This window comes from Heterocephalus glaber, unplaced genomic scaffold (genome assembly GCF_053883595.1).
Source record: "Heterocephalus glaber isolate CG9 unplaced genomic scaffold, H.glaber_assembly_v1.0 deba00001452, whole genome shotgun sequence".
NCBI lineage: Eukaryota > Metazoa > Chordata > Mammalia > Rodentia > Bathyergidae > Heterocephalus > Heterocephalus glaber.
The window spans coordinates 17,411,646-17,426,852 of record NW_028258302.1 but is presented as its reverse complement, the minus strand read 5'-3'; the positions used below and the strand labels follow the sequence as shown (position 1 = coordinate 17,426,852).

General features: G+C 48.0%; 1 protein-coding gene across 3 annotated transcripts in view; it reads left to right on the top strand.

Annotated features, from left to right (window-relative positions):
* Positions 1 to 15,207, top strand: part of Nipal3 (NIPA like domain containing 3) — a 44,563-nt gene that overhangs the window by 18,297 nt on the left and 11,059 nt on the right. For all 3 annotated transcript variants that reach the window (XM_004850593.3, XM_021263070.2, XM_004850594.3), the window contains 6 exons: positions 1,143 to 1,314; positions 4,050 to 4,109; positions 7,997 to 8,142; positions 9,647 to 9,743; positions 12,782 to 12,917; positions 14,685 to 14,773. In XM_004850593.3, the coding sequence (XP_004850650.1) occupies positions 1,143 to 1,314; positions 4,050 to 4,109; positions 7,997 to 8,142; positions 9,647 to 9,743; positions 12,782 to 12,917; positions 14,685 to 14,773 (700 nt within the window). The remainder of the gene's footprint in view (positions 1 to 1,142; positions 1,315 to 4,049; positions 4,110 to 7,996; positions 8,143 to 9,646; positions 9,744 to 12,781; positions 12,918 to 14,684; positions 14,774 to 15,207) is intronic.

The following is a 15,207-nucleotide window of genomic DNA, read 5'->3' as shown; positions in this document are numbered from 1 at the left end:
GGTTCCACCACCTGCCTTATAAGCACAAGGACCCAAGTTCGATCCCCGGTATCAAAAAAAATCATTAATACAGCTTTCATTGGTTCTTCTCCATTCTGCCTCATTCTCTTCCTGCCTTACTTGTACTTCTTAGAAGCATCTCCACAGAAACTACTTGCTCCCATATTCTTGTCTCAGGGACTGCTTCTAAGAAACCCAAACTAAGACTTGACACCCACTAGCAGGATAAATCCCACAGCACACTGGCTTCCTTCCTACCAGCCTCCCACTGGCAGGAACTGGCCTTCATGGAGCAGCCAAGAGACCAAATCCCTGTGGATGCACATGTGTGTCTCATACATCTGTGTTTTGCGTATCTCACTGCTGTGTGTGTGTGTGTGCGTGTGAGCATCTCTATGTGTTTCTGGGGAAATGTGGACCCTTGGCCACCTGTCTGGTTCTTTTCATCCTCTCTGCAGACTAGCCTCTCTGCTCATTTATCTGCATCCATGTGGCCGGGGCGTGACCCTCCCCAGATTGCAAGCTTGACCTCTGAGTCAATCTGACTTTCTAGTCTTCTTTACTTTCTACCTTGGTTTCTGTCTCCCAAGTTCACATTTCCAGAAAAGAAAAGAATATTGGCCATGCTTCAGCCATGTGTGTGCCCCAGGGAGGGCAGGGCTCACCTACCCACAGGGCTGCTCATGGGAGCTGCCAGCCCTCCTGCAGAAGGGAGCATGGCTGAGTGAACTCCCCAAATGTGGGGACTCCTGGGAGCTGCAGCCAGAGGGAGAAGTCAACCAAGAGCCTGGCCAAAGTGGGGATCCTCAGACTATGGTTCCCACACTGGGCCATGCTCACTGTGCAATGCATTAGAAATCCCCATCTCCAGGCCCTGTCCTTACCTCTCCTGAGCCCATCTGAGGATCAGGCCCAGTGTGTAGTTTTGCAAAACTCCCCAGGGAAGTTTTAAGGCTTTTCAGTCAGCTGGAGCACAACTGTCTTAGAATAGCCTGCTAGTTTTTAGACGACTACTGTTTTACACTTCTCTACAGGTCTAACTGTATTCATGTTTAAAGTGGGTGTAGATTCAGGATACACGCTTCACAGCACTTTTTTTCTCCAAACCTCTGAGCAAGCCGAATTCCTTCTTGGATTTATAGAAGTACTGCCACATCCGCCTGGCAGGCTCCAAGGACCCCCGGGCCTATTTCAAGACCAAGACATGGTGGCTGGGCCTGTTCCTGATGCTGCTGGGCGAGCTGGGTGTGTTCGCCTCCTACGCCTTTGCCCCACTCTCACTGATTGTGCCCCTCAGCGCAGTCTCAGTGATAGGTAAGACCGGACCCCACCCTTACCCTAGACACTGCCTGTGTGCCCAGAACATGACCATGGGATCAAAGGGACTCATTAACAAACAGCTTTTGCTTCAAGAATAATAGCTGGTAACCCCAAGGGCTTTAAACACACCAGGCCTGCTCTGGTGCTCTTCTAACCCTCCCAGTGGGATTTCTTGGGACATAACTAACATGCTCCCCATTTTACAGATGAGGAAACTGAGGCTCGAAGCGATGAAGTGACTTCCCCTAAATTGTACTGGGAGTGAGTAACAGGGCAGAGATGTGCACTGGGCTCTCTGGCTCCAGAACCCGCTTAAGATTCAGGAAGTGTATTGGAACTTTTTTTTGCTATATCAGAAGGAAGATAAACTTTCCTTTACATCATCCAGATAAGCTAAGCATTCACAGGGTTCAGATTTCGTGCACCTCTTCAGACACGCACATTCAGCTCCTGCTCTGAGCTATTTACATCCACTGGTACCTTTCTAATAACATCATTCCCTTTCTCACCTGCTGTTTTTCTATGATTTTTGCCCTCACTGAACCAGTGTTTCAGAGCATTTGAGCCAACCAAAATACAAAGGAGCTTTAATCTCCATGAGATCACAGATTAAGCAGAATTTTTTAAAGTTCTTCTTAAAAAAAGAAAAAAAAAGATGTTGGGGGTTTAGTGAACAATAGCTTTCTGTACATAGGAGCAGGGACCCTGAACTTGCTCTGAATGTTCCTTCCATTTTGCCAGCAAGCTCGACCTCCTAGTCCTTCCCTGCTCTTAAGGGAGTGTGGCACGTGGGAGTCCGGCTCCTCCTTGAGCTCAGAGGGTCTCTCCCACCACAGGGCAGGACACAGCCACAGAAATGGATGCCCCCTCTGGGGCTTAGCTTTCCTCCCCAGCCAGCCTGCAGAGGACCTGAGAATCCTCAGAGCTTCCGGCAGCTGCTACCAGTCAGCAGGAGGTGGCAAAGGGTGGAATCCGATTCGCTGTCTCTGATCCTATTATAAGACCCCCCTCTTCTTTTTGATTAGTGTTGGTAAACTAAAAGCCTACAAGATGATTGGGTCCTCAATATGCTGTGTTTTTTCCCAACATTTTAAAGATGTAATTAAAGTGCTTCTCATTGAGGCAAGTCATTTGGCTTAGTCTCCACCTTCTACTGTTGTCTTCTGGACCATTTTCTGCATTCATGCTACTGCTCAGCCGCTAGAGATAGTTAGATTTGTACCCATCTTTCTCTGCTTTGCCCTTTTTTTGGATTTCCGAAGGGGTCCCAGGACCTTTATTCACAGTGTGGAATTAGTGGCTGGGTGTCTAGTGCTTTCAATATTAGTCCTTGAATTTTAATAAATAGCCAAATTCTTAAAAATAATAGGGCCAAGGATTTAGCCCAGTGGTTCCGCCACTTGTCTCCCAAGTGCAAGGTCCAGAGTTTGATCCCTGATACCGAAAAAATAAAAAATTTTAAAAAATAAAAATAATAGGGCTGGGGATGTAGCTCAGTGGTGCCACCACCTGCCTCGCAAGCACAAGGTACTGAGTTTGATCCCTGGTACCAAAAAATAGAAAATAAAAAATAAAATGAAAATAATAGAATGAATTATAATGATGAGATTTCATATATGAGCCACTGAACATAAGGGGCCCTTACAGCTCCTGAGGCTACTCTCAGAAAATAATATTGAAATAATATTGAAAATAACTACCACTCATTAAGTACTAATGACTTCTGTGTCACTGTTCCAGGGACTTTAATAATAACAATAATTTAGTTATGGCACATTCTGTCTGTGCCAAATGATTTACATGTATTATCTTATTTGATCGCCCCAGCAGCTCAGAAAGACACTTATTTTCAGTGTTAGTCTCATAAACTTCCTCTCAGAAAGAGAGACAAAAAGGAAGAGAAAGAAGCGGAGGCAGAGGGAGGAAGGGATGGGGAGAAAAGCCTGAGAAGTGGGAAAGGAGAACAAGAGCACCTGGTTCATTGTGTTTGCTGATTTATCTGGTGGCGAAATTATTTACTCCCACTGTGGTTGATTTCAAGCTGCCAGCAATTTAATCATCGAGCTTAGTCTCCACCTTCTGCTGCTGTCTTCTGGCCCATTTTCTGTGTTTTTGCCACTGCAGCTGGATCCAGCACACTACCGCACACTACCTGAGAACTGAGGTGCAGGGCGAGCAGCTCATGCAAGGGCATACAGCCAGAGAGGCCAAGTGGCCTGGCGAGCCAGATCCACCCACAGTGCTGCCAGCCCTGTCTGGCCACAGGGAGTCTTGAGTCCCTTTGTGAATGTGGAAGAGGTAGGGAGAGAAAAGAACCAGCCATGTCAGAGGTGAGCCCTGGCCCACCAGTCCTGGGTTCAAATCTCCATACTAACGATATAATCTCAAGTGGGTCCTTCATTTCTTCCAGCCTCCATGTCTCCATCTGTCAGGTGGAATTAATAACACACCCAATTGCAAGGATGAGTGTGTCCAAAATAGCTTGTGTAAATTGCCTGTCACACCCCAGAACTCAGAACACAGTGCTCCTGGCTTTTAAAAGGAAGGCTCAGAGAGGTTCCCCCTTCCTGAGATAGAGGAACGGAGGGGACCAAGCTCTGAGAGCACCATGGGAGGTTGGGAAGTAGCATTTTCCAGTCAGATGAGTCAACCCATAGGGCATGGGCAAAGGGACCCCTATAGCTGACAGTGACCTCACCCCTCTTTTCCCTGTGTGTATTTTTTTCCAGCTAGTGCCATCATAGGAATCATATTCATCAAAGAAAAATGGAAACCTAAAGATTTCCTGAGTAAGTTCATTGATTTGAGCCCTTCCTTCATTTATACTCATGCTTTTTATTCGCTATAAATGCAGCTCTCCCAGTTGAGAGGCCCTCTGCCTCTTGCCCAGCTCTCTCCAGGTTCCTGAGAGTGGGTTCCTACATCCATGATCCCAGGCCGAGCTGGCATCAGAATCTCCTGAGAGACTTTTGAACGGACCTCCATTCATTCCACTCAGGAATAATTGAGCATCTATAGGGATTTTAGGAGGCCTGATCAAAGGCACACTGCTTCCCTGTCTGGGGACAGAAGGGATGGGAATAAAACCCAGAGGCCAGACATTCTGCTCTTGTACCAGTACCAGGAGGATTTGGGCCTGCAGCACAGGTGTGAAGCCCGATGGACTCTTCACAGCCCACCCACCCCCATAAATCCCCAGCTGCTAGTTATATCACCAACCAAAGAAACATTTGGCTTTATAGAGGAGATATGTTCCCAGAAATATTGCTTTACATAGATTAGGGGATAGAGAGCAAAGTCCCCACTTTTAAACATTTTTGATAGATTAGCTCCACCCATTGAGAAACATGGACCAATAGAGAAGAGGCAGAAGTGTTACATTCATGGAGGTCCCACATGGAAACCTAAGGAGTGGGGAAGAAGGGTTCCCCCAACATCACCTACTGAGTGACACACTCTAACAGGTGCTGGGTTACAGCAGTAGAACAGATGGGACTCCTGCTCTCTTTTTCCTTTTTTTTGGTACTGGAGATCAAACTCAGGACGTTGTGCTTGTGAGGCAGGTGGTGGCACCACTGAGCTAAATCCCCAGCCCAGGGCTCCTGCCCTCACAGAGTTTAGTCTATATGGGAGCAAGTGTTGGGGCAAGGGGTACGATAAACAAGTGGATAGCTAAAAAAGCAAAATAACTTCAGATCAGAGTGAATACTTCTGAGAAAATAGAATGCTTGGTGGCAGATTGGGGAGAAGGGGAAACTTTGCCCAGACTGCTCAAGGGTTAGATTCTCTGAAGAGGCAATCTTGCTGCCGTCCCCAGGTCTGTAGGCAGAGTGTGCCACCCAGAGGGAGCAGCAGGTGCAAATGCCCTGAGGATGGGACAAACTTGGTGTGCTCAGTGTCAGTTAGACCAGTGTAGCTGGAGGGTGGAGAGTGAGGAGAGGTGGATAAGAAGGCACAAAGGCCTGGAGGGTACGGAGCCTGATAGCATGCTGAGGAGTTGAGGGATATGATGGTCCCCGGAGATTATGAAGTTGAGGCTTGGCCAGGCAGTGACATTCTTATAAAGCCCCAGGTGAGGTTATATTGATGGGTAAACTTGAATCTGAAATGCATCCACAAACAGGATGGAGCAGTGAGCAGGCAGAGGGATGGAGGTGGGTAGATGCCTGCTACAGCCAGCGTAGCCGAATGTCCAGTGCGGACCTAGGTGATGGGACATCGGGGCTTACTGTACAGTGTTCTCAGCTGTTCTGTGTGTCAGAAAAATGCAAAAAGAATTTCAGGGCGAAGAGGCTACCAAGATGTCATGGCCACCCGGCCAGATTCAGGAACCACTGTTCTGAATCTCTGGTGCTGAACAAGATCAGGCTGGGGCAAGGAGGCCAACAAGGGAAAGAATCTTACACTGAGAAAAGCAGAACCAGAGGCTTTGGGGCAACTGCTCAGCAAACCCATGATGCCAAGAAGAGTCTGATCTGCAGTTGTCCTGATGGGACAGGGTGGAGCAAGAGGGAACCTTGGGCTGTTTGAGACCACTACAGAGATTTCTCTTCCTTCCAGCATCTCCAGGTAGTTCTGGAATGAAAGCTACTCTAGTCCAGGCATGCCCTATGGGAATTGGAAAAAGATGGTTTCTTGGGTATCTGTAGCTTTGTGGACACAAGCCTTGGTGAACAGAGCATGAGCTAGATTTTAACCCTCCTCACTCTGTGAGCCAGGTAACCTTGTACAGTGAGCAACCTGCATAACTATACATGACCACCCTGCCTAAAGTTCCATTCAATTTGACAAACATTCACTCAGCACTAGACCTGTGCTGTACACTGCAGGTGTGGAAGTGAGTATGACCTTTTCTTGTCTGGAGAAAAATTAAGACAACAGGCTTGCTCTGTTCAGTTTAACTGGGCTCATTCATTCACTAAACAATTGAACAACCTATTTCTGAGCACCTTCTACATGTATTAGGCCTAGTACTACTAAAATTTTTTTAAAAGATATTTGCTAGGACATGACATTTTCTGGAGTCAGTGGATAAAACAGATTTATTCAGTTCTGTCTCAGAAAAATCCAAGAGGCCTGTAATCACGTGTGTAGCTCAGCATTCTCAGCCCTTTTCAGCCTGCCTGGGGCTGGGCTGGATGCCCTGAGACATTTCCCGACCTCACCAAGTCCTCTAAGGATGTGACCGGACCCCAGGGAAGAGGCAGGCCCTGACAGTCTCCAGCAGGAGTGTGGGACGGAATAGTGACAGTGTTTCTGTTGTTCCCCCAGAAGTGAGGGTAACAGCCAGTTGGGAAAGGATGAGGTAATTTTTTAAAGAAGGGTCTGAGGCTCTGAAGGCTCGCTTTTGATGTTTTGTTTCATTTGGTTTATCAGTGTGCCTGTAAAGGGGGGGTTAGCTTTAAAACATTCCCTGAAAAGTGCACCTTAAACCCCAGTGCACTGTCAGAGTGGATAAAGTGAAAAGACAGAGCGTGGGTGTTGACAGAGACACAACCAAAGCTCTCACACTCTCCTCCTGGGAGTGTGAATTAGCACAGCCACTTGTTTTTGGAGGTTTTGCTTATTTTTTTGAGAGAGGGTCTTGCTCTGTAATTCAGCCTGGTTTTGAATTCACTGTGTAGCTCAGGCTGGGCTCAAGCTCACAGCAATCCTCCTGCCTCAGCCTCCAGAGTGCTGGGATTACCATGCCCCGCTGACACAACCACTTGGAAAACTGACAGTAATTCCCAAAGCAAACTCCAGCATCCCAGGGGTTGCACTGCTGGTTTTATACCCAGCAGAGATACACATGTGTATTTCCCAAAGGACACGTACGAGAATGTCCACGGCATCATGATATTTACGATCAGAGAGTGGAGATGCTCCAGTGCTGTTCACGGTGGGGTGTGAATTGTGTGCAGTGTCACACACAGCATGGACAAACCTCCCGAACACAGTGCCAAGCCACCAGACACAGGGAACACTGCATGCAGCCATCAATGGCAAGCACAGAATCAGCGAAATGGAAGTCCAGTCACATTATGCTGTTGGGGTGCTGTAGGATTGGAGGGTGCAAGTGGAGACATGGGGTCCTCCTGATGTCCTCTTTCTTGACCTGGTGCTAGTTTCGTGGCTGTTGCCTTGTCCCTTGTGAGAGTGCACACAGCACACTGTGCACCCATGTCATCCTTTATTAAAGCTTTTCTAAGGTTTAAAGTAACATTTTTAAAGTAACCTTAAAAACAATCATTTCTTTTTTAAAGTACAGTATGAATGACTTACGAATTCAATTCATTCACAAAGGCTGGTTGCAACTCAAGCTGGTTGTAAGTCAAGATTCTTTTTCCCATAAGAAATATTGGAAATACCCATAATGCGTTCTCCAAACCTCCCAAAGCACCCCTTAACTAACTTTTTCATAATGTTTTAAAAGGGGTTGTATAATGTGCGTAATTTACAGAAACACCAACAATTTTCTTAGTGTATTCCAATCGTAACCCAAATTGTTCATATGTCAGGCTGATCGTGACTCAAGGGTCCACTGTAAACAAAAACAAAAATGATAGTGTGGAGTTTCGTTTGGGAGTGACTGTCTTGATGTGTTGAAGAGGAAGACTGCTCTTTCACTGCCGAGAGTTCCTGCTCACCTGGGCCTGCCCTGTGGCAAGTCCCTGAAAGCCTGTCCCTCCCGCAGGGCGCTACATCTTGTCCTTTGTTGGCTGTGGTTTGGCCATCATGGGCACCTACCTGCTGGTGACCTTCGCACCCAACAGTCATGAGAAGATGACAGGCGAGAACATCACCAGGCACCTCGTGAGCTGGCCTTTTCTCCTGTATATGGTAAGAGGCGGCCCCAGTGATTCCCTGAGAGGGCAGGAGAATGGAGGATGGCAGGGGATGGAGTCTCAGTCACCAGAACCCCAAGGACCCAACAGTCAATCAGAGGTCCCAAGACAGGAGATGGCACCCATGTGAGTACAGAGCTCTCAGGGAGATGCCACCTCCCTCGTGTCCTGAGTGATGATGTCTAGAACCACATATCACAGGATGCCAGGTTTTATGTTTTTGGAGGGACGTGAATGTTTGTAGACAGAACATATCTATTAAAGACTGAATAGAAAGGCAGAAATTCCAAGTAGTTATCTTTGGAAGATGGAATTAGGATTCCATTTTTTATTTCTTCATCTTTCTGCATCATCCAAAAGTTCTGTAGTGACCATTGAAAATTTTTATGATGAGAAAAAAAGTTAAAATTTTAAGCAGTTTAAGAATGTTATTTTTCCCTTCAGTCACACAGCAGGTAGAATCTGATCTAAAGCCCAGAGACACTGGAGGTTCTTATGAGCCTCAGCACTGGCTCAGCCCTCTGCCCTGGTTACCTCCTGCCTTAGGTCTACACATAAACGGAGTAAGGGAAACAGCAGAGGTGTAGTCTTATCTTGTGCCCAGCCCTGTGCCGGCCATGTTTTTAGATCTCATCCCAGAGTCTCTCCACAGCCCTATAGGGGAAGTGTTTTTCTTTTCACTTCATGGGTGGGAAACCTGAGGGCCAGAGAGGTAGTGGATTTGCACAGAGTCCTAGAGCAGAGCCAGATGTGAAGGCCAGGCCCACCTGGCCCCTGGTGCCACCATCCTCCCCAGGTCCTGCTGATAGGGCCTATCTGGGGGTTGTGCTTATACCTACTTCATAAAACAATTGTGCCAATGTAACAGTTTAATGTAAAGTGCTTAGAACAGTGCCTGGCCTATAATGAGGGTTCATTAAGTGTCAGCTCTGAGTAGGGCCCTGTGAGTTACAGTTCTCACCCTATTTCACAGAGGAATAATTAAGGTTTACAGAAGTTAACCGCCAGGCCCAAGGTCACACAACAGGCTTAGAGATAGATCCAAGTTCTGCCAGGTCTCTGAGACTCCTGATGCCTTCCCCTTTCTTCAGTGTCCAAGGTTTGGATGAAGAAGGGGAGTGTGCAGGCGTATTCTTGATCAAACTGCTCAGGGAACAAGCCTCTCCCTCTTTGACTGGCCCCTGTTTTAATGGGGCGACCCCTGAGTGGTGAAGTGGGGAGTGACGGTCTCAGCCTGATGCGTCTTGGCTGACCTGGACAGGCGGAGGTGTGGTCAGTATCCCCACTCCGAGCTCCAGCCTGAGGCGAACAGAGTCGCCTTCTGTGCTGTGCAGGGGCTGGACATGTCCACTCCGCTTGCCCCTTTCCCTCTGGATCTGTCAGCACATTGGGAAATGTGGGGTGTCTGACTCCATTTCACCTCAGAGTGTCCATGACCCTGACAGGATCTGCAGCCAAGCCTCTCTGGGGCCCCCTGACCTCCCCTTGTCCCTTTGTAGCTGGTGGAGATCATCCTATTCTGCCTGCTGCTGTACTTCTACAAGGAGAAGAACACCAACAACGTCGTCGTGATCCTCCTCTTGGTGGCCTTGCTTGGTAAGTGGGGGTCGGGATGGAGTTTTGCCACCAGCACTAGCCCTAGAAGGAGCTGGGGGTTTTGTTTCCAGAAGCTGCTCGAGGCTGGCTCAGGACTGTCATTCTTTGGGTCCCTGCTGCTGAATGGCAGCTCCCATCATGATCTTGCTCAAATCTCCGGCCTCCCAAGGACCAGGGGCCTATGTCCATAGCCCAGAAGGAAACAGACACACCCACCCCAGGGAGCTCCATTCTGAAAGGTGGGCACACGGCAGTACCTTTGGGAGCAGCAGTGACAGTGAGGAAGAATGAAGCAGAGCTTGGTGGCAAGTGAGCTCAGAGGTCAGCCCAGAGCAGATGGAGGCGGAAGCAGCTCAGCAAGTGCTGCCACCGCAGGAGTCTGTGCCCAACAGCAAAGGTTGGGAATCCAGAGCCAGAAGCAGATTTTCTTCATGGCCTCTCTTTTTTCTGCCTGTTTAGAGGACAGGTAAGGGGGGAGAATGGCTCCTGAGTTGGGTTGAGGCAGGGACATAACTGTGTGTTGCTTCATATACTAAACACAGCAGGAGAAGGGGGAACAGGACTGCCCCTTGTGGACACCACAGCCCCCACTGGTGGCTCTCCCTCCAACCCACACTGTCCTCATTCTAAAAATGCACACTTGAGGCTGGGCGTGGTGGTGCATGGCTGTAATTCCAGCACTCAGGAGGCTGAGGCAGAAGGATCACCACAAATCTGAGGCCAGCCTGGCTACATAGTGGGCTCAAGGCAAGTCTGAACTACATAGCGAGACCCTGTCTCAAAAAACAGAACAAAATAAAAATATTTTTAAAATAAAAATGGGCACATGAGAACACCCAGATGGCAGGGCAGAGAGGAGATTGAAATGAGCACGACGGCCCAGTGTGAGTTATTTCTCTTCTGTCTTTCCCCAAGAGCCCCATGATGCAACAGGACATAACCACATGGACATCTGTCACTGAGCACAAGCTTGCGCTATTTTGATTTATTTTTTAAAAAATAACTTTATTGAGAATGAATTCATAAAATTCACCTATTGAGTGTATACAAGTCCAGGGTTTCTAGTATATTCACAGAGTTGTGCAGGCCTCATCCTATTCTAATTTTAGAATACTTTTTGTCACACCCAAAATAAACCCTGGGCCCATTAACAGTTACTCCCTGGCCCCCTGCTCCCAGCCCCATCCCCATGTAATCACTCACCTACTTTCTGTCTCTCTAGACTTGCCTTTTTGAGCATCTTACATAAATAGAATCATGTATGAGGTGTGATTAAAAAACTATGGTGAGTGTTACATTTTTTTAAATGATTATGATAAAAGACACATTGCCAAAGAAAAAAAGACACATTTCCATTAATCTCCCTTAAAATGCGCCCTCTCACTTTGAATACACATATCCCATCATTCTTACCACTTTTTGAAGCAGTTCTAAAACTCCTTTTTCACAAGTATCTTTAGTCACACTGTTATGGCTGCCTCAATGTCCTGAATCAATTCAAAACATTTACCTTTTATGGTCTTTTTCACTTTGGGGAAGAGCCAGAAGTTGCACAGTGCCAGATCTAGTGAATGAGGTGGATGAGAACACACTGTAATGTTCTCATGAGCCTGTCTTTGCATTGGATGGCATTTGGCACCTACATTCACCATATTTTTGAACACACCTCTTAAAGACACTCATGAAAGAGGTCTTCATGAAACTGCTTCAGAAAGTGGCACTAACAGGGTCGGGGACGTAACTCAGTGGCACAGCACCTGCCTGGCAAGTATGAGGCCCTGAGTTCGATTCCTGGTACCAAAAAAGAAAAAAAAGACCAAAGTGGCACTAACAATGGAAAAAGTGTCTTTGAAGGGGGGAGGGTGCATTTTTAGGGTTATTGGCAGTGCATCTTTTACAGTAATCATTTTTTAAAATTTAAATATTCACCATCTATGTTGGCCACACCTTGTACTCTGTGGCCCTTTGTGACCAGCGTCCTTCTTTCAGGGAGGGTGTGTTTGAGGCTCATCTGTGTTACAGTGTGACTCAGCCCTGTGTCTCTTGGTGACTTTGTTTTTAAAGTGGGTTAGAAGGACATGGGTTCTGGACATTCTCTCTTTGGGAGTAGTGAGGCCACACCAAGGTGGGGCAGTCTCATTGTCACTAACAGGACGGTGGTGACGAGGGCTGTCCTCAGTTGGGACAATGTAGCCTCATGGCCAAGGCCTGGAAGAGGCTGGGTGTGGTGGGCTGTTGGCAGAAGCTGACTGGCCAGCTGGCAGGGCCCCAAAGCACAGCTGCACAGCCAGGACGAGGGCTTCCTGCGCCAAATACGTGGGCTAACTCCTGCTTGACAGGGCTCTCTTGGTTTCCAGCAGATGCTGTTTTCGTACCGTGGGAAAGTGATGGTCTCCATTGTGAGGAGGACAGGTGGTCCAGCAGTGTATAGGAAGAAAGTGTTAAAACTTAGAGAATTTCTCCTCCACCTTATAAATTACATTTTCTGTCCATGTTCTATAACGTCCACACCACAAAAGTGCAGACTATAAATTTGAAATAAGTACACACATATCTATTAGGAATGTATGTGCATACACACAGAGCTCCAAAACATCAGAGACTTCTCAGAGTAAAGAAATGTTTTTAAAAATACAAGTTACTGAGCATTAAAAAGTCATAACTCCTAAGCTCTCCACACATCCACGTCTTCCTGTGATTGTTATGAGACTAATGTCAAAAGAAGTTCATCTGTTCATTCAGAGATCCTTGGGCTTCCCACCATGTTCTGAGCACAGTGCCAGGCACTTGTGTTGCCCACTCTTATGGAGCTTAGAGGCGATGTTTGAAAATAGCTATCAGTGTCTTGTTCTCCTCCCTACTTTGCTGTGCTAGCAGTCGGGGGAGGTAGAGACCCAATCCATGCAAGTCCCCAGTTGACTCTACCAGCCTTCCCTCTCATCTCGGTCACACAGCCCTATGGGATTATAACTGACTTTCTGGGTCTTGCTCCCTGCATTTCCCTAAGGCTACCTCATGCCCTTGTTCCCCATCTTCAGGCTCCATGACAGTGGTGACAGTCAAGGCCGTGGCTGGGATGCTGGTCCTATCCATCCAGGGGAACCTGCAGCTCGACTACCCCATCTTCTACGTGATGTTCGTGTGCATGGTGGCCACCGCTGTCTACCAGGCTGCGTGAGTAGCAAATTCTTTTCCCCCTGGGCCTCACCACTCAGATTTTCCATTTTCTGGGCCCAGTTACATTGGGGTTTGAAGCCATGGGGAAGGAAGAACATTCAGATCACCAGCATCTGGCCTCCATCAGGGAGCGAGGAGCTATGAGGGTGCTGATTTGTCCCATGGTGGGGCTCTGTGCCACCTGGGACATGAAGCCTGGAGTGGACTTTTTGGTCGTGTGCTGTTGTTTTCTGTCCACCTCACAACATGAGAACTGCATGGTCAGAGGCACCTTGCTTCCCACCTTCTCCGAGTAGGCATCTGTTCATGCCAGGGGCTTCAGGAGAAGCTCTGGCAGCCAAGAAGGACCCCCGCTTGACTGCTAGGTGGGGAATAAGCGTTGTCATTTCTCATCTCAAGAAAGCTCCCCCAAATCTTCCCAAGTTGAAAAGCCAGTGCTTGTTTCTCTCTCTAAGCCTACGATTTGATTAAAACTCAGCAGTCTTGAGGGTAGGTCCTATGTCTTGCTCCCAGCTGAGCCCTGGAGACCAGGCAAAGGCCCGGCAGGGAGCAGGTGGCAACCTGTGTCAGTACATAAGACACGGCCGAGTCCACCTGGAAGGTCGGACCTGGGCTCTGTGTTCCCCAACTATGGGGCCTCAAGGGAACAGACCAGTAGCTGCTGCTAATGGGAGCTCAGCGAGGCCATTCTGCTCTGTGCTTAGGAACAAACTCATTGGTCCTCACAGATTCTTGGGAAGGAGCTGTGCTATCCCCATTTTGCACCTGGAGACCTGAGGCAGAGGTTAAAGGTAGGAAAGGTGGAGCTGAGAGTTGTACCTGATGTCCAGCCCAGGGCTCACACTCCTCTCCGCTGCTCAAAATCTTCAAGGCTCAGAATCTGCACTCACAGATGAGAAAAACAGTCCTGACCTAAGAGCATCCCTTGCAGTCCCCAGGATGGCATTCCAGATCCACTAGTTTCCTGTATGATGATTACTGTTACTGCGACTACCATTTTCACTATTAATATTTTTCATCCTACTTAAAATTCCAGTCATCCCCAGGGAGCCCCTGTGAATGGCAAGGCTCTGTGCAAGTGGCCAGGGGTCACACAATGACCTAGAGGCCACAGCTTCTCATCTCCCAGTCAGCACAGCACTTGAGGGCCCAGTGCACACAACCAGCCACTGCCTTCCGGGCACCCGGAGCCTAGACAGGGCCAGGCCATAAACAGGCAGTTGTGACTGAGGGTGGCTGTGTGTGTGCATCTGTACTATGCTGGCTAGAATGCCACTCAGAGGAAGGGCAGAGAATCTATCCCGAAATGAAGGTAATGTCTAGCACAAATGAGACTGGGGTGACTGATGTTTTTTTTCTTTTTTCCTATTTTTATTGCAATAATCACATTATTTTTGAACCAAAAAGAAAAAATGTTTAAAATAATTACAACACTGGACAGAATGTGACCCACATATCTGAGTGTCTTGGTGTGTGTGGACGGGACGAGGAGTGGGTCTTTTTGGGGGGTGGGAACATGGGATGAGGAGAACCCATTTGAGGTGTCAAGAACCACAGGGTCCAAGGCATGAGACCAGGAAGGTGTGGCCCACTTGGCCCCAAGCCATGAACCTCTTGTGGACCTCAGACCTAGGGACACATGGTGCCCGTGACACAAAGACGGCATTCACATGACCCTGAGGGACGCTTCTTCCCGCATTCCAGGCCATACTGCACCATTCCAGCCTGCCCGCAGCCCACTGATCTGAATGCTTTTGGTTGCAGGTTTTTAAGTCAAGCTTCACAGATCTATGACTCCTCGTTGATCGCCAGTGTGGGCTACATCCTGTCCACCACTGTGGCTATCACAGCAGGTAAGGATGGTCGAGAGCTAGATTTCTGTCTTCTGTCTGGTTTTATGGAGGGTGCCCAGGATGTGGAGCCAGAGAAAGCTGGGTTTGCAGCCCAGCACAAAGGCATAATAGTGGTGTGGCTCTGGGAAAATCACCTAACCTCTCTGCACTGCAGCTCTGCGTTCCTAGAATGGGAGTAATAACATGCCCTGGGGTTGCAGTATGTACAGTCCAGACGGCCCCGCTCCATACTGCTTGTGGATTGTGGGCAAGGTTTCTTCAAAAATTCTGGCCAGCATGCTAACTCCACAGCCCCCACTGGCTGAGTCAGCATGACTCTCTCCTACATGATATTTAGAGCTCATGAGTATTTGAGCCATCTGCAGTATCATAGATGCTCAGTAAGCAGTCAATATCATTTCTATACTCCTTTTTCTTCTACCCTCTCCTTAATT